The sequence below is a fragment of the Schistocerca cancellata genome, chromosome 6 (genome assembly GCF_023864275.1).
Source record: "Schistocerca cancellata isolate TAMUIC-IGC-003103 chromosome 6, iqSchCanc2.1, whole genome shotgun sequence".
In the NCBI taxonomy this organism is placed as follows: domain Eukaryota; kingdom Metazoa; phylum Arthropoda; class Insecta; order Orthoptera; family Acrididae; genus Schistocerca; species Schistocerca cancellata.
The window spans coordinates 576,799,661-576,819,812 of NC_064631.1; the positions used below are offsets into that span (position 1 = coordinate 576,799,661).

At 41.9% G+C, this 20,152-nt stretch overlaps 1 protein-coding gene across 6 annotated transcripts in view; it reads left to right on the top strand.

The window, feature by feature from the left end:
• LOC126190696 (putative methyltransferase DDB_G0268948) overlaps nt 1-20,152 on the top strand; it is a 125,323-nt gene that overhangs the window by 64,577 nt on the left and 40,594 nt on the right. For all 6 annotated transcript variants that reach the window (XM_049931158.1, XM_049931157.1, XM_049931154.1 and 3 more), the window contains exon 2: nt 504-636. In XM_049931158.1, the coding sequence (XP_049787115.1) occupies nt 526-636 (111 nt within the window). In that variant the 5' untranslated portion in view covers nt 504-525. The remainder of the gene's footprint in view (nt 1-503; nt 637-20,152) is intronic.

Sequence of the window (20,152 nt, forward strand, 5' to 3'; positions counted from 1 at the left end):
AACAAGTTCAACTATTAACATAGTTCTGAGACTGGGCAAGGTTACAGAGTAGGTAAGATATCAGGCTCTGTTCAGTCATGTTTGCTTCACATTTTCCACTCCTGTCTCCACTCCCTCCTACAACAGCCTCCTCACATCCATTCCTTCTGTAAATCAGTTCAGGCAGATTCTGTGATAGTTCCTTCATCAAGATTGTGGCACATTCCCTGCTCATTCTCTGTTTTTTGAGCTATTGCTCCGTCTCTTATCACCTCAATGTTAACAGAAAAACAATACAAGATTTGTGAGGCTGCATTGGTTATCAAAATCGCATATTGTTTTTTTCTGTAGACATGGGTCAATTATGAGAGTAGCCTGTGTGTAAAATGATCATCAAATATTATCAAATAATATTTTTATTTATCTGTTTTCTATTCTATTTATGCATGTACAGTACTTGTATATTTTTAAGATAAAACTGTAGAGAGTTAATATGATCAATTTATTTTCTTATTTCTCAACAGATTTGCAAGTTATTTTTGAGACATGAGTTATCAGTACTTTGAAATCCCTGATCATGCTATTGTTTATAACAAATTCAGACCAAGCACACCAAAGGAAATAGCAGAAAAAATTGTTGATTATCTGAAACAAGAGGTAGGTATGATTGTGTTTGTTTGTATCTTTATCAGAATGCTATATATGTGTGTGTTTTTCTGTTTGTTTTTGTATAATTTGGGGGTGGAGAGAGAGAGAGAGAGAGAGAGAGAGAGAGAGAGAGAGAGAGAGAGAGAGAGACCAGCATAAATTTCACTGTTGGAACAAATAATTACTTCATGTGGAAGACTGTAATTAGTTGCTTAGACCATATTTAATTCTGAACCACTAGACAGTAGATTGAGGGAGTAATGCATGTAGCTACTGTGGGAGCAAAAGCAGTTTAAAGAGACTTTAGGCATGCCATCAGTCTGGCAGTGAGAAACTGTGAGCAACCTCATTAACAAAGTTCTTGTAGACATAAATGAAAAAACTCTCCTATTGATATTTCTGTGGCTTCGACATTGGCTTCAAGGTAGATCGTAAAATAACATTACGAAATTCTGCAAGCTTCATGGCATTATTGCCCCAACGATGACAGATTACCTCAAAAACAGAAAATACACAGCCATGTCAACAAACTGCATAACAGGAACAAATTATATACTTACTGGACAAAATACCAAATTAGACAATGTCATTTCAAATACATGTAAATATGATAGTCACTTTGATGCCTGTGCCATCTGATCGCAATGGCATATTTATGGGACTGTCTGGCATTGAGAGTAATACCATGCTCTATCCGATCACCCTGATTTAGTTGAAAATGGTTTTCCCAAATTGGGTGATCATCATTCTCGTATCATTAAACATTTGGAGTATATTACATTTCTTGACATGTCTTTCCTAGTATAACGCTGAACATCTCCTACATCATTATAAAATGATCCATTGACTACTTAATTGTTGTTGTTGTTGTGGTCTTGAGTCCGAAGACTGGTTTGATGCAATTCTCCATGCTATTCTATCCTGTGCTAGCCTCTTCATCTCCATGTAACTAATGCAACCTACGTCCTCCTGAATCTGTTTACTGTATGGCTTTTTTTGGTCTCCCTCTACATTTTTTACCCCCATGCTTCCTTCCAGTACTAAGTTGATGATCCCTTGATGTCTCAGAATGTGTTCTACCAACTTATCCCTTCTTCTAGTCAGGTTGTGCCATAAATTTCTCTTCTCCCCAATTCTATTCAGTACCTCCTCATTAGTTAGGTGATTACCAATCTAATCTTCTGCATTCTTCTGTAGCTCCACATTTCAAAAGCCTCTATTCCCTTTTTGTCTATACTGTTTATTGTCCATGTTTAACTTCCATACATGGCTAAACTCCATACAAATTCTTTCAGAAAAGTCTTCCTGATGCTTAAGTCTATACTTGATGTTAACAAATTTCTCTTCAGAAACACTTTTCTTGCCATTGCCAATCTACATTTCATATCCTCTCTATTTCAGCCATCATTAATTATTTTGCTGCTCAAGTAGCAAAACTCATCTTCTGCTTTAAGTGTCTCATTTCCTAATCTGATTCTCTCAGCATGTTGTTGTTGTTGTTGTTGTTGTTGTTGTTGTTGAGGTCTTCAGGCCTGAGACTGGTTTGATGCAGCTCTCTATGCTACTCTATCCTGTGCAAGCTTCTTCATCTCCCAGTACGTACTGCAGCCTACATCCGTCTCTCAGCATCACCTGATTTAGTTCAACTACATTCCATTATTCTTATTTTGCTATTGTTGATGTTCATCTTATATGCTCCTTTCAAGATACTGTCCATTCTGTGAATTCTCAACTTTTCATGGTGTGAGAATAGTCCATTCTGTCCAGCTGTTCTTCCAAGTCCTTTGCTGTCTCTGATAGAATTACAATGTCATCGACAAACCTCAAAGTTTTTATTTCCTTTCCCTGGACCTTAATTACTACTTCAAATTTTTCTCTTGTTTCCTACTACTACTTTATTATATACAATACTATATGCAAACCAGGACATTGAGACTACTAACATATATGCACATAACAAATAGTGATCGAGGCTTGGATTATTTATTGGAGTTACATGCTCTTCCAGATTAGTCTCCTTGTGAAGCACTTTAAAATTTTTTGCATTTCTCAGTATGTATCTTTAAAGAATGCTTTCCTATCACAGATACCAAGAAAGCATACTGAGAAACAAAAGGAAGCAAGAGCACAATTAAATAATCTGTTCCTCCTTATGTAAACTTAAAATGATGTGCTCCAGAAGTTATGTACTAGTCAGTCAATACAAATACAGTTAGTATCATTACAATAAACATCAATTCATGCTGTAGATTTTGCTACCAAGATAGCAAACTACTCCAAAGTAGCTACTGATAAAATCTCTATAGCCAGGTCTACAATGGACTAAACTAATAAAATTCTCTCTCAGACCAAGATATTAAATACCTTTTCTCGAATATTAATACCAAGATACAACAAGCCTCTTTAACGGTCACTTTCTAAATGTAAGTGAGAGGCTCATTACAGCCAGCTCGAAAGAAAATCAGGACAGTCAATATCACAAGCCCTCAATCAATTTGACAACACTTTTAGGGAAACCAGAAAAATAAACTTAATTCTCCTAAAAGCAAAATTTGTCATCGGATTGACATTTCAAGTGAAATATGAAAAGCTTGTTCTTTTGAAATGGCTGCTGTGCTCAGCCATATATTTAATTCATCATTTTCATAAATTATATTTCCAGACAAAAGTATGCCATTACTAAACTCCTCTTTTAGGAAGATAGTTGGACAGATATTAATAGTTATCAAAAGATTTCACTGTTAGCTTCATATACAAAATTTCTGGAAAACCTAATATGTTTCAGAACAGTTGAGTATACCTGCAAATATAAAATTCTGAGTGAGCCATAGTTTGATTTCCAGAAGGGCCTCACCATTGAAGATGCCATCTTCCTGTTTCACTGACCATGTATTAAAATACCTGAATGACAAGATTCCACCTACAATGATCTGTTGTGATCTGTCTAAGGTATATGACTGTGCAGATCAAAATATTCTATTGTAGAAACTTGGAAAATCTATAACTTTCAAGGCACAGTGAGGAAGTGCTTTACTTCATATTTATCTGAAGGGAAGTGATGAGTCATGTTGGGTAGCTCATGCAGTTCTAATGATCAATCTTCCTCTGATTGGAGACAAAATACTACTGGGATTCCATGGGTTTCAGCTCTGGGAGCACTCCTGTTCTTGCTACATATAAATGACCTCCTATCTTACACTTATAAAGCATATGTACCTTTGATGACTGCACAACACAAAGTTTTACATCTCATTTGGATCCATCAACACTGATATTGGACTGTTGATGACTGGAAACACATCGCCTGATCGGATGAATCTCACTTCAAATTGTATCGAGTGGATGGATGCATAAGGGTATGGAGACAGCCTCATGAATCCATGGACCCTGCATGTCAGCAGGGGACTGTTCAAGCTGGTGGAGGCTCTGTAATGGTGTGGGGTGTGTGCAATTGGAGTGATATGGGTCCCCTGATATGGCTTCGACAGGTGACATGTAAGTAAGCATTCTGTCTGATTACAAGCAGCCATTCATGTCCATTGTGCACTCCAACGGACTTTGGCAATTCCAGCAGGACAGTGCGACACCCCACATGTCCAAAATTGCTACAGAGTGGCTCCAGGAACACTCTTCTGGGTTTAAACATTTTTGCTGGCCACCAAACTCCCGAGACATGAACATTATTGAGCATATCTGGGATGCCTCACAATGTGCTGTTCAGAAGAGATCTCCACCCTCTCATACTCTTACGGATTTATGGAGAGCCTTGCAGGATTCATGGTGTCATTTCCCTCCAGCGGTACTTCAGACATTAGTTGAGTCCATGCCACGTCATGTTGCTACACTTCTGCATGCTCATGGGGGCCCTACAAGATATTATGCAGGTCTACCAGTTTCTTTTTATCTTCAGTGTATATCCTTATTCACAGTCACTTCTCCTTTGAAGATATAGCCTACAAATAAATGTGTGGTTCATCAGTGGGCACTAATGTGGCATCATCCTACACCAACCTATTTGTGGGCTGTCTAGAGAAGTCATTCTTGTCCTCTCAGGATCCCAAACCCCTTACCTGAGGATGGCTGTACCAGTATCTCAGTCCACATCAGTCCTACTGACCACCAGCAATACCTTCATTTTGATAACTGCCACCTATTCCAGACTTAGAAGTCCCTTCCTAATACCCTAGCCACCAATGGCCATTGCATCTGTAGTGAAGACCAGCCTCTCTCCAAATATGCTAAGGGTCTTACTGAGGCCTTCAGAATCTGAAATTACCTTCATAATCATGCACAGAAACAGATCTCCCATGCCTTGTCTCTCCAGTCATCTACCACCTCCCAAAGTCCCACTGTCTAGCCACAAAGGAGCACTCCCTTCATGTCTCAGTACCATCCAGGACTGGAGCATCTGAATAAAATTCTCCACCAGGGTTTTTGACTACCTCTTGTTGCATACTGAAATGAGGAATATCCTACCCACTATACTCCACAGCCATCCTACAGTCATGTTCTGCTGCCCACTGAATCCCTGCTCCCAACTCATTGCCTCATGGCTCATATACCTGCAATAGGCCTAGATGCAAAACATCCTCCCACTACACCTCCTCCAGTACTCTGACTGGAATGTCCTATGCCATCAAAGTCAGTGCCACCTGTGAAAGTGGCCATGTGGTCTACAAACTAAGCTGCTACCACTGTGCTACTTTCTATGTGAGTATCACAACTAACAAGTTCTCTGTCCATATGAATATCCACTGCCCAACTGTGGCCAAGAGACAGCCGGACCACACAGTTTCTGAGCATGCTGTCCAGCACAAGGTGCTTTACTTCAACAACTGCTTCAAAGCTTGTGCATTTTGGGATCTTCCCAACAACACCAACCTTTTGGAACTGTGCAAGTGGGAACTCTCCCTGCAACTCACCGTTTGTTCCTGTAACCCCTCTGATTTCAACCTTCACTATCTCCTGTTTTCCAACTGTCTCTATCATTTTTCCTCTTCCCACTCCCATCCTGCACATGCCTTCTATCCCACCAGTGGAGCTGCATAGTCCTTTCCTCTTCTCTGCTTCACCCCTCTCCTCCCCCCCCCCCTCCCCCCCTCCAAATGATGCTACACCTAGCAGCCAACTATCCTGTTTCTGTCATGTCTCTTGGCATGCTTCCACAGGCAGTGATACTAGCCTATCCTCACTCTTATCCTCCTGTCCCTCTGTTGTGACTCGCCGATTATTCAAAGTGCCGCCGCGCAATTACGCACGTCCTCTACGTGCGGCGCTGTCTGCCAGCCAGGCAGCAGCTGCGCCACCTAAGCGGCCAGCCGAGCAGCGTCCGCTAGACTGAGACTCAGTGTTTAATCGAATGCCGACTTGTACACAGGTCGACTTACTCAGTGACTTATATGTGTTGTTGTGTTGTCCGAAATACATGTTAAATTTGAAGATATAAAACCCTCCTCTTGCCATCCTTTGCTTCTCCTCTTCTGTACCCCAATATCCACCCCAGCTAAGAATGCTGCTACCCCAGACGTGCTTGCAGCCTGGCCTTAGTGCCCTGAGATGACAGTTGCCTTGTGTATCTGAGTTATGAGTGTGTGTGTTTGTGGCAGGGCAGCTGAAAGAATAGAAGGAAAAAGGCTGTGGATGTGTTGGTGGAACAGAGGACTGTCTAGTGCTAGATTGGGAACAGGAAATGATAGGTGGGTGTAGGACAATGACTGACTATGGTTGAGGCCAGGAGGGTTACAGGAATGTAGGATATACTGTAGGGAGAGTTCCCATCTACACAATTCAGAAAAGCTGGTGTTGTTACAAAGGATCCAGATGGTGCAGGCTGTGAAGCAGTCATTAAAATGAAGAACATTGTGTTACACAGCATGCTCAGCAACGAGGGGGGGGGGGGGGGGGGGTCCGGTTGTTTCTTGGTCACAGTTTGCCAGTGGCCATTCATGTGGACAGACAGCTTGATGGCTGTCATCCCCATGTAGAATGCAGCACAGTAGTTGCAGCTTAACTTGTAGATCAAGTAATTGGATTCACAGGTAGCCCTGTCTCTGATGGGATAGTGATGCTTGTGAATGGACTAGAGTAGGTAGTGGTGGGAGGATTTATGGGACAGGTCTTGCATCTAGGTCTATCACAGGGATATGAGCCATGAAGCAAGGGTTTGGGAGCAGGGGCTGTGTAAAGATGGACAAGGATATTGTGTAGGTTTGGTTGGCAGCAAAATACCACTGTGTGTGGGAAGGTGGTGGGGGGAGGGGGGGATGATAGTGGGTAGGACATTCCTCATTACAGGGCACAGTGAGAGGTAGTCAAAACCCTGATGGAGAATGTGGTTTAGTTGTTCCAGTCCTCGGTGGTATTGAAACATGAGGGAAATGTTCCTCTGTGGCCAGACAGTGGGACTTGTGGGTGTTGGGGGTGACTGGAGAGATGAGGCATGGGAGATCTATTTCTGTACAAGGTTGTTAGGGTAACTACAATGTGCAAAAGGCTACACTGCCATAACCCTCCTGGCCTCAACCTTTGTCAGTTCGTTAGTCATTGTCCTAGACCCATCAGTCCCCTTCCTTGTTCCCACTTCAACACTACACAGCCCTCTATTCCATCAACACAGCCACAGTTTTTTTTATTTCTCTCCTTTTCCACCACCCCCAATGCCAGCCCTCCATATAACCTCCCAACTACACCTAGCTACCTTACTCTTTCTCCATCTCACCCCTGTGTGGTCCCACAAGCAACACTTTACTATCTCCCACCCCTACCTTTATATCCCTGCCCACCCCAGTCTTTTTGTTGCGCTTATCTGTCACTCAACATTTTGTTTGGTTACTCTATTAGTAAAGTACAGTTTAAAAGGACCTCAAGTGTTTACTGATTGCCATCTCCTCCTACTCCACTGATGAACTTCCCAGCAGAGGCAATAGATGTGAATGTTATTATGCAGTGATGTAATTAGTGTAACCAAGCCTGAAACAGTTTTTGTATTGACAATGGTTGGCTACAATAAACTCCAGATTCTTATTTCTCAATTAGAAAACAATTGAGGTTACCTTCCATTAGGAAAGTGGGTGCACTCAGCAACTGTTATGTGATTTATAAATTATAGAGCGCAGCAATCAGTTGACCTATTTTTTGCAGGTTTTATTAAGAAAAGTCCAGATTTCAGCTGGTGCCTAGGCATTATTAATGCGATTGGAGTGCATGTTAGTTCCATGTTATTCGGGCGTCAGTCACAGTTCTTTGAATAGTATTATTCAAAGAACTGTGACTGACACCCGAATAACAGGGAACTAACATGCATTGAGATTAGAAAATACTGCATTACTAATGGCTAGGCACTAGCTGAAAACTGGATTTGCGTAATAAAAACTGCCAAAAAAAAAAAAGGTTGACTGATTGCTGCGCTCTATAATTTATGGAAAACAATTGTAACTGACTTAAATAAAGAAACTGTAGTTTTCCAAACACGAAAAATGGAGTACTCAAGGAATTTGTATTGTGGTCTATTCTGCTTATTATCAAGGTGAATGATCTGAGTTGTGTTTTATCTTTCAAAGCAGTGATGTATAGTAATGATCCTACGTCTCGTTATATATATATATATATATATATATATATATATATATATATATATATATATATATATATAGTTATAATAGAAGGAAACATTCCACGAAGGAAAAATACACCTAAAAACAAAGATGATGTGACTTACCAAATGAAAGTGCTGGCAGGTCGACAGACACACAAACGAACACAAACATACACACAAAATCCAAGCTTTCGCAACAAACTGTTGCCTCATCAGGAAAGAGGGAAGGAGAGGGAAAGACGAAAGGATGTGGGTTTTAAGGGAGAGGGTAAGGAGTCATTCCAGTCCCGGGAGCGGAAAGACTTACCTTAGGGGGAAAAAAGGACGGGTATACACTCGCACACACACACATATCCATCCACACATATACAGACACAAGCAGACATGTCTGCTTGTGTCTGTATATGTGTGGATGGATATGTGTGTGTGTGCGAGTGTATACCCGTCCTTTTTTCCCCCTAAGGTAAGTCTTTCCGCTCCCGGGACTGGAATGACTCCTTACCCTCTCCCTTAAAACCCACATCCTTTCGTCTTTCCCTCTCCTTCCCTCTTTCCTGATGAGGCAACAGTTTGTTGCGAAAGCTTGGATTTTGTGTGTATGTTTGTGTTCGTTTGTGTGTCTGTCGACCTGCCAGCACTTTCATTTGGTAAGTCACATCATCTTTGTTTTTAGGTGTATATATATATATATATATATATATATATATATATATATATATATATATATATATATATATTTAAAAACAAAGATGATGTGACTTACCAAATGAAAGTGCTGGCAGGTCGACAGACACACAAACAAACACAAACATACACACAAAATTCAAGCTTTCACAACCAACGGTTGCCTCGTCAGGAAAGAGGGAAGGAGAAGGAAAGACAAAAGGATATGGGTTTTAAGGGAGAGGGTAAGGAGTCATTCCAATCCCGGGAGCGGAAAGACTTACCTTAGGGGGAAAAAAGGACAGGTATACACTCGCACACACACACATATCCATCCACACATACACAGACACAAGCAGACATTATATATATATATATATATATATAATAGAGGGAAACATTCCACGTGGGAAAAACATTTCTAAAAAGAAAGATGATGAGACCCACCAAACAAAAGCGCTGGCAGGTCGATAGACACACAAACAAACACAAACATACACACAAAATCCCAGCCCTCGCAAGCAATGGTTGCCTCGTCAGGAAAGAGGGAAGGAGAGGGAAAGTCAAAAGGATTTGGGTTTTAAGGGAGAGGGTAAGGAGTCATTCCAATCCCGGGAGCGGAAAGACTTACCTTAGGGGAAAAAAGGATGGGTATACACTCGCACACACACACATATCCATCCACACATATACAGGCACAAGCAGACATATATATATATATATATAAATGACTTTGATAGAGAAGTCATGTGACTGATTTCAGGCAACAAGTCAACTACAAACAACTGAGCGAGGTGGTGCAGTGGTTAGCACACTGGACTCGCATTCGGGAGGACGACGGTTCAATCCCATCTCCGGCCATCCTGATTTAGGTTTTCCGTGATTTCCCTAAATCGCTTCAGGCAAATGCCGGGATGGTTCCTTTGAAAGGGCATGGCCGATTTCCTTCCCATCCTTCCCCCACCCGAGCTTGCACTCCGTCTCTAATGACCTCGTTGTCGACGTTAAACACTAATCTCCTCCTCCTCAACTACAAACAACAGTAGAATGAGTATGTAATTTTCTTTGTGAAAGCTGAAGGTAAATATTGTGTTGACAAAGACTCTGTCATATTGTTATTTATCCATCCTGACACCAAACTGAACTGCACTCATAGGTAAAATCTTAAACAAACTGTAGTGTGTTGTACGTCATCAAAGATGTAGAGTTTTTTATTAATGGAAAACTTCTACTTCTTGGGTAATATGTCTTATCATGCACAAACATACTCTGTAGTATAGTGATTTGCAGTAACTTTGTCGGATCCAAAAAAGTTCTGCACTGGCAGAAGAAAGTCATCCAGTGAGCATATGATTCCAGTGTCACCACTTCTTGCAGAACATATTTAACTGAAAACAGAATTCTAACTGTCTTAAATCATGTACATTTTCAGATACTGTTGCCTGCTGAAGTCAGTTGGTGTGAGTGTTAAGCAAATCTAGAGACAGAAACTCCTTATATGGTACTGGGATTAATGTATCAAAAACACAAAATCTTTCTGCATGTTGGAAAATCTTTTTCCTAATGTCTTGAAATCCATCAAGCTGAATTCAGAATATCAAACAATTGACTGGTTTTGTTGGAGCCTGTCACACAATCATCTCTCTGTTATTGACCTATTTAAGTGATGCAATTAAAATACTGACTGAAAGCTTCAACTTCGTGATACCAAGTATTATCAGAGCAATAGCTCATTTGTTTGTCAGAAAATAGCCAAAATCATGATCTTCTAAAAGTCTCTAATGTGATCACAGAATATAAAATCAGCTAAAGTTGTTTGTCAGAGGACAGGGAATTTGACATAATAAGATACATATATGACTCTCTATAGATAATGCAAATGAATTTCCTTGACTTTTGACAGCAATCTATTGCTCAGTGTAACAACAAAGAATTCAAGAGTTCCAGTTCATTCCAATGTCCTTCGACATCTGAAAAGTGTTCAGTATGCTTTTGGACAGTCGACTAGTGAAGCTCTTATGAGCTTACTGGATATTAGACCAGCTTAGTGACTGGGTTCTTGACTCCCTAATGTACATGATGCAATGTCATTCTTAATTAGATGAAACGGTAAGATGTAAAAGTAATTTCAAGAAAATCTCAAGGGATTGTTGTTGGGCTATTACTGTGCAAAATATTTGTAAATGATTGCTAACACAAATCAAGAACAATAAGGGCTAAACAGGCAGAGTCATGAGGGAAACAATGGTGAATAACTCCTGTCTTGTATGCAACGGCTCTCCAACTTTAAACAACACCATCTCAAAAAACTCTCCACCCTGCTCACTTCCTAGTCCTGCCTTGGAGTAACATTGCCTACCACCTCTACAACAACCTCCAAACCTCCCCCATGTCCCCTCATAGCTGACAGACCCTGTCTTGCAGACTTACTACATTTACCCCACCCTCCAAAACTCCCTCCCATCACCACATAGAATCCAGAACCTGAAACACTGTCATGAACCTTTCCTCCAGTAACCTTATCCCCACAGGAATATCAGTCCTTTCCAAAGGCCTCAACTTTTGCCCCACTACCAAATTCAATCATACAGGACTTGTTAAACACCTTCTCCCCTTCTCCCAGTCCCTACAGTGGAAACAATTTTTCACCACAAACCCCCCCCCCCCTCCTCCCCCCAATCAGACTCAACAAAAGAACTATGTTGAACCGTGACACATTCAGTTCACTCCTCCATCCAACCATGATCCACCACCACTCCCCCAAATCACCCCCCGTTAACTTTCCAGAATTTCTTGACATCAAACCTTGCCTCACCATCATTCCCCAAATCCCTCAAAATGCAAAATAACCTTAAATCCTCAGAAAGAATCACAGTCCACCATCTGAAGACTGATCCTGACCTTATAATCTTACCTGCAGACAAAGGCTCCATCTGTTGTAACCGTGACTGTTCTGGTGGCGAGGTTGCTGAGAATGAAGCACGGCGGGACCAAATGGGAGCAGCCCGTGAACAACAAATGAATGGGAAAGGACAGACACGATCAACAATGGATGACCGAGTGAGACCTTATGATGACAACACGCAAGAAGCAACGGGATGACAAGAGACAACCAAACGAATCCACAGCATCCACTAGTAACGAAAACAAAGTACTGTAAGCATGCTGTATGTTGCCGAGATGTCAATAGACTCCATGAATTTCAGACTGCCTAGCTGAGTGAGAGGCAGGCACTTATATACAGGATATGGTCATTGCTGTTGGCTGCTGGGACCATGTGCTTCACTGTGGCACCCTCACATTAAACCAAAGCCAGGAATGTATGCAGCCACAGCTTACAGTGCGATGGCTGTAGAGACCTCTAGTGGTAATCGAGGCCCATGCCATCCGGCACAGATTCAAAACCCACAGCGCTCAGTACCAGACCACCACTGTTGTTTTGAGCTGCAAGGATTACCTGGAAGAAGGACTCTGCCAGCTGTCAGATACATCCATCTACAAACCTTGCCACAATGACCCTATTCCAGGAACCCAGCAGGATCTCATGTCACTCCTCGAATCCTTAGGCCCATCCCCCAAAGTCCATCTCTCTGCTCATTCCTACCACTCCGTGCACCTCTACCTTCTCCATGCTTCCTAAAGTCCATAAACTCAACCACCCAGGTTGCCCCATTGTGGTCAGTTACTGTGCCCTCACTTAGAGAATCTCTGCTCTCATAGACAAACACCTTCAACGTTTTACCCAGAACCTACCCTCCTGTATAAAAGATACCAACCAACTCTTCACTGTTCCTGTACCTTTACCACAAGGTGCCCTGCTTGTCACTGTTGATGCCCCAATGCCCAATTGTTTCCAAACCAGCAACCTCCTTCCTAGTCACCATGACCAACTATATCCTCACCCACAATTACTTCTCCTTTGAAGCCATTACCGACAAACAAATCTGGAGTACAGCTATGGGCACCTGCATGGCACCATCCTATGCCAGCCTATCCATGGGTCATCTTGAGGAATCTTTCCTAAACACCCAGAATCATAAACCCGTCTCCTAGTTCAGATTATTTGATGACACCTTTGCCATGTGAATCAAGGCTGAGGCCACCCTATCCACATTCCTCAAAAATCTCAACAGCTTTTACCCCATTTGCTTCACCTGATCCTACTCAACCCAACAAGCTACCTTCCTAGATGTTGACCTCCACCTCAAAGATGGTTACACCAGTAACTCTGTCCATATCAAACCTAGTAAACACCAGCAATAACTCCACTTTGACAGCTGCCAGGAAGTCCCTTCCATATAGTCTAGCCAACTGTGGTTGTCACATCTGCAGTGATGAGCAGTCCCTCTTGAAATATGCTGAGGGTTTCAGTGAAGCCTCCACAGATTGCAATTATCCTCCCAACCTTGTAAAAAAACAAATCTCCCATGACTTATCTTTCTAGTTTCCCACCACCTCCCAAAGTCTCACCACTTGGCCACAGAGGACCAATACCCTTGTAACTCAGTACCACCCAGGACTGGAGGAGCTGAATTACATACTTTGCCCAGGTTTTGACTACCTTTCATTGTGCCCTGAAATGAGAAATGTCCTGCCTACTACCCTTCCCACCCATTCCTTAGTGGTATTCCACTGTCCACTGAACCTACACTGTATACTTGTCCATCCTTACACAACCCATGCTCCCAACTCCTTATCTCATGTCTCATATCACTGTAATAGACCTAGATGCAAGACCTGTCCCATATGTCTTCCCACCACCACTGCCTACTCCAGTCTGGTCACAAACATCACCTATTCCACCAAAGGCAGAGCTGTCTGTGAAATGATTCATTTGATTTACAAGCTAAGCTGCAACCACTGTGCTGAATTCTATGTGGACATGACAACCAACAAGCTGTCTGTCTGCATGAATGGCTACCAACAAACTGTGGACACCAAACAAGTGGACCATCCTGTTGCTTAGCACGCTACCTAACACAACATCCTTCATTTCTATGACTGCTTCACAGCCTGTGCCATATGGATCCTTCTCACCACATCAGATTTTCTGAACGGCACAGGTCGGAACTTCCCCTGCAATATATCCTACATTCCCGTAACCTTCCTGGCCTCAACCTTCATTAGTCACTATCCTCAACCATCCAGCCCCTTGTCTGTTCTCATTCCAGCACTAAACAGCCCTCATTCCATCATCGCACCCAGTCTTTTTACTTGTCTCCTATTCCATTGCCCCTCTCCCCCTCCCCACCTCACCCCTGCCTGCTGTCTAACCTCCTGATTGCACGTACTTGCCCTACCCTCTCTTCACCCCTTCCCTGCCTGCTCCCCAGCAGCATTTCACTGTCCCCCACCCCTACCGTACTATCCCTCCCCCACCCCACGCCAACCTCCTCCATACCCCCACCCAATCGCCACTCCCTTCATGTACTGGTGCTGCTGCTCCCAGTGCGACTTCAGTTGCCAGAGACTGCACTCATGTGTGCGTGAGCTGCATTTCTGTGAGTGTGTGTTTGTCTGTCATCTATTTTTGATGAAGACCTTTCTGGGCAAAAGCTTATTTGTGACAGTCTTTTTGTTTCGCCTATTAGCAACTCAGCATCTCCGTTATGCAGTGCGTGACCACTTTTCTTTTCATAAGATTTTTACCAATTAAATACTTATACCATCATGAAAGTCATTCTCTACAGTAATTTTGCTTTTGACCAGTAGCAAAACATACCTACTGACTTGCTGCTGTTGTTAAGGGAATCTGCAATATCATCGACAAGGACAAAGATAGCTTTAACAGTTGATACAATCTTCTGGAAGCCAAATTGCCTTTTTTTTTATTAATTATAAAATCGTCAGTGTGTTTCACAATACTGACATGAAACGTTCTATTGAATGCTTTGGAAAATACAGTTAGAAGTGAAATTAGTTTTTACTAGTTTAAATTTATAGCAGCCACCCTTCTTTGGCAGTGTTTTTGTGATGATATAATTAACTGTTTCAGGGAACACCTCTTAATACAGTGTTATGTTAATGATGTGACACAATCCTCTACATACTTCACTAGTTCAGGTTTTCAATAGCGGCCTCAGGAGCTCAGTATTCGTTTGCTGGGTACAGGCTTGGCGACCCCAGGACCCTGCGCTGAGGACCGGTAAGTGCTGCCAGTCCTCCATCACTGTAAGCTCTTGGCATGCTTCAGTGACCAACACGTGGTCCGATCGTGGAACTTCGCGTGTCACAGGGAATGAGGATCTTGACTTAACTGCCCAGTTCATGAGTATGGTAAAAACCTCTATAAAAGGCCTCAATCTCAAGGTGTACTGGGACAGTAGGATTCATGGCATTTGAGGTAGACCCATCATTAGCGGGAAACCTTTGGTGAAGTTGCCATACCTGAGATGAAACCCTCAAAATTTCCTCTTCCTCCTCCTCCTCCTCCTCCCAGCAGAATGGGTGGTTTACTAGTGGGTACCAACACCCAATCACTCAAGAGGCATCATGGTATGAGTCCTGCTAAATGTGGATTTGTTCAAGTTAATTCAGTAAATGCTGCAAACCAGAATGTGTTTTTATAGTTAAAAGAAGAGAGGGAAGTTTTGAGAAAGTTTCACCATTTTACATTGAGAAGGGTTTAGAGGGCATAGCATGTATGTTAAAATCTGTCAAAAGATTGCGCAATGGGATGCTCATGATCAAAAAATTTGCTTCCCATTAAGCAACAAACGCGCAGAAAGCAAAAAACGTAGGGAGTATGCCACTGAAACTGAGCTACACATCACCTTGTGCTACAACAAAGTTGATGTGATGTGTAGGGATCTGGTGGACATTACCAAAGAAGAACTGAAACATGAATGGGCTGAAAATGGTACAGTCAATGTGCAAGATATCTTGAAGAGGGTGGATGGGAATCTGGTAAAATCCAATTCCTTTATCTTTACCTCCAATAGGACAAGACTCGCAGAGCATGTCAAGGCACATTTCCTTCATTTAAGTGTGCAGCCCTACATCCTCAACCCAATGCACTATTTTAAATGTCAGCACTTTGGGCACAACCCCTTAGGATGTAAGGGAGAAGCTACATGTAGCAAATGTGGTAATGCCACCCATGAAGGAGTTGGTTTGTAATGTAGCAAGTTATTACCAAATAACATTCATTGCAGTAAAGCATGCAGCCGTATTATAGCCCGGTGGCTGCAGGATTGTGTCTTCACTATGACTCACAGCGCAGCTGATGCTGCCAGCCATGAGAATGTTCTCAAGTAACATCTAATAGGAACGTAAATTCATACCCCCTATGAATCTAAATAAACCATAGTAATTATCATCTGATTTTGTTCAAACTTGGTACTCAGTCTTTTCTTATTAAGTAAAGGATCATGTAAAATTTTCAGACTTTTATCTCATAAAGTTCTGGAGATAGAGAAAATTATTTAAATGTCCAAAAGCCAACACTTATGTTTCAAAACTCAGTTAGGAACAATAGCAGTTTGTCTTTTATTATCATCTTAAGTCATAACCAGAATTCTCAGTGTATAGAATCACTTAATTGGAATTTTTCTTGTCAAAACTTTAATTACTCTGAATTTTGTAGTCTAAAAATCATTCAAAATCATTATCTGCTTATTATTTTGTTGTGTGAATACATGGGAGTGAATAAGAGAGTGTCTGTGGGACATACAAAAAAAACTTAATACTATTTTATGTAAAAACTTAAAATGATCTGTGGGGAATATAGTGTTGTAACCATGAAGCTGATGATGTATGTCGATGTGTGCTTGCTTTTGTAAGAGAGCAGCCAGAATAATAGTCAGAAGTGGAATAAGTTTCTAAATTAATTTGAAGATTATTTTGTTTTTTGGTCTATTTTATTAAATATTATATTAGAAACTGGCATTGGAATGACGTAAATGATTTTCTGATTAGTGACTGGCTCAGGCAAGTTTTGTTGTGAGAATGATCTAGAAGGATGATTCTGATTGGTCATCCAAACCATTAGCCAATCAGAATTAAGCTGTTCCTGCTTGCAGAAAGTTAGATAGGCATAGAGTGGGGTGGCATCGAGAGAGTCGCTCGCCAACCTTTGTACATGTAACATCATACTAAATGTTGCCGAGAAAGTTACTTGTAAAATGAAGAACTGTTGAGTTCATTGCTGATAGGAAGTGTCGTGACTTAGGCAGTTTAAGTTATGAACATTGTGTGGACAATTTAATTAATTAATTGATGTATTATGAGCGTGTGATATTTTGGTCCTAGAGAAATTCTGCATGGCCTATTCCGTATACTTTATGAAATACTTGGGCGAGCAATTCTAACTTTGAAGACCACTGATACAATCGAAGTTTCAATTCACTGTAGTAGTGGGTCAGTAACTGTCAGATCAAACATTAATCGGGTCAGACTGGTAGTTATTCTGGCTGCTTTTTTCGTGTGAGAACATTTTGTACAGAGTGTGAGATGGGAATAGTAGAGCAGTTAAAAATAGTAAATTTGGACCTGATCTCAAATTTATGTGCCTCCTTAAGAATAAAAACCAGTTTACTAAAATTTCCGAAGGCTTACTGCAGGTAAACTGCATTTACCCGTCACCCAAAATTTGTTAAATGAACTCGCAGGAACTGATTCGCAACTTATGTGCAACTTGAGTTATGCAGCCTCTGTGTGGTAGGTATTAGGTAGTGGTTTCATCAATGCTGCTTTACACGGCCTAGTGAGTATCTACTACTGCAGAGTGAAGGGACATCATAAGGAAGCCGTACTGAGGTAGGTGGACAATGAATGAGAGAGAATGTGCAATCGAGAAACGACGACAAAACCCTGCCCCGCCGCAGGTTGATCATCTCCTCCGAAGTGTGTGAATAGCTCTGGGGACCACCCTATCTGGAGTAGGGACTGTAGCATATATCTTGAAGAATGGAAATATAAGTGCTTAAAACTATGAAACACAACCTATATCTATGAGGCCATGCTGTCCCCAGTGCTTGTACATCATTTGCTTCAGCTCTTGAAAAGCCTGTTCAGAAAACCGATGCTGCTATGCGAATGGAGATTCCTGGTGTCAGCACTAGTACCTGCATTTATCAATGCGCTTGGGCTGCTGCAGCTATTCCGAAGACTGTAACATTAGAAAAGGTTGTGGTTGCCAACATTGCAGAGTTTTTTACCCCTCCCAAAGTTCAGTGTGGTTCACAATTGAGCAATGACACTACCAGTGCCACAGTTGTGGCTCTGAAGCCCCCCAGGCCAAAAAATCATAGGCAATGTATCAATCACTGACTGAGATGGAAAGTGAACAGTTTGATGATGTCAATGTTCTTCTGGATGATGTCTCTGATGGTTTATCTTCTGAACTAGTGGCAGTTGATGTCAACCTTGGGCCTCATCTCATCCCAAGACTGAGCCTCCGCGTGTTGTGGGCTCTCCTTCACCAGTGGAAAGACATGGTGAAAGTGCAACCACATGACAAATAGCTCCCCTGTTGCAATGGAACATTAATGAATTCAGGATACACGTGAAAGAACTAAAACTCCTAGCACAGGAAGGCTGCCTGTGCGTATGTGCAGGAAATGCATTTTAAAGTCCCTTGTGCCCCTGTAATATGGAGTTATACACTCCATCGCAATGATGACCAGACTGAGGAAAGGACTTAGGAAGGGGTTGCTTTGTTTGTCAATAACGAGCAACACTCCTCTTCCCTTCTCTTGGCTATTGACCTGCAGGCAATTGCAGTTGAAACTCGTGTATCAGAAGATTACTGTTCGTTCACTGTATTTACCTCTGCAAGATTCAATCAACTGTGAGAATCTCACAGATCTTATAGAAAAATTCCCTCATCCATTTCTCGTATGGGGAGACTTCAGTGCTTTTGGAGTTGGGTTTTGGAGAGCGTCATGCTGTCTCATACCATTCATTTGTCTACTGTTGCTGGGCCATTTTCAGCCATCGATCTCTCTTTCCACTCTCCAACTCTCGCAGATTCTGTTCAGTGGGAATTCATTGATGACCTTTATTCCAGTAACCATTTCCCACTGAGGACTCACCTCCTTCAGAGAGCACTCCGTGAAAGGATGCAGCAACGATGGTTGACTGGCAAAGCCAACTGCAAGCCATTCAGCCAGTTGGCTGTGTTTGAACACTGCAACAATATCCAGGAGTGGATGGACTACATCAAATGAGTGATTCAGCATGCACCTGGTGTCTCCATCCACAAGTCCTCTGGTTATCTTCATAGCCAGGGTCAGCCATGCAACTCTACGATGGTTTAAATAATGCCCAACAGTGGAAAACCTCACAGCCTGTTGAGTTGCAAGACCTGAGGCATTTGGCAGCAGCATGAAAGCCAATTCTCCTCAAATGTTTCAATTTAATATGGGAAAGAGGCCACTTTTCCTACTCATATAGAGAGGCCATGTTGATACCTCTCCTGAAACCAGATAAGAACCAAGTGTGTCCCAGTATTTATCAAAATGTCTCCTTATCCTTGGAATGAATGGTTAACTGCCCTCTGATCTGGATGTTAGGGACCAGCTAACTTCTTAGCCACTCTTAGTTTGGATTCTGGAGATTTCAATCCATGGTCGACAACCTGACCTGGCTAGAGGTGGCTATCCAGTAGGCTATCCTACATAACCATCACTGATAGGTGTATTTTTTGATATCAGTTAGGTATATGATGCTACTTGAAGACACAGTATTCTAGAGCAGCTCCAGCAGTAGGACTTCTGTGGCCACTTCCCCATCTTTATACAGTCTTTTCTGTCTAAGCACCTTCCTGAGTTGGTGTCGTGCTATCGAGTCATTTTGAGTAGTAGAACGATGATCCAGAGGGCAGTGTTTTAAGTGTTACTGTCTTTACCATAGCCATAAATAGTATCATATCTATGGCAAGGAGTCCTGTACAGTGCTGCTTATATGTGGACAACTTTGCAGTTTTCTGTCCCTCCCCCAGCATTGCAACAGCAACTCCTCAGTTGCAATGTACATTAACGTGGGTTGGGGAGGGGGTGGGCTGCAAAGATTTGTTTTACATTTTCTGTAGAAAAATGTGTGTGTGTGTGTGTGTGTGTTTTCACTTCAATCAGTCTTGTCATATTTTTAATGTACCTGACTTGCATATGTGGAATACCATTCTTCGTTTTAAAGTCTATGTGACATTTCTGTGCGTCATTTTTTACTCCGAACTATCATGATTACCACACCTAAAGGACCTGAAGGCAAGGTCCCAGAAGGCACTGACAATCTTAAAGTGTCTTAGCCACAGGTCCAGCAAAGCAG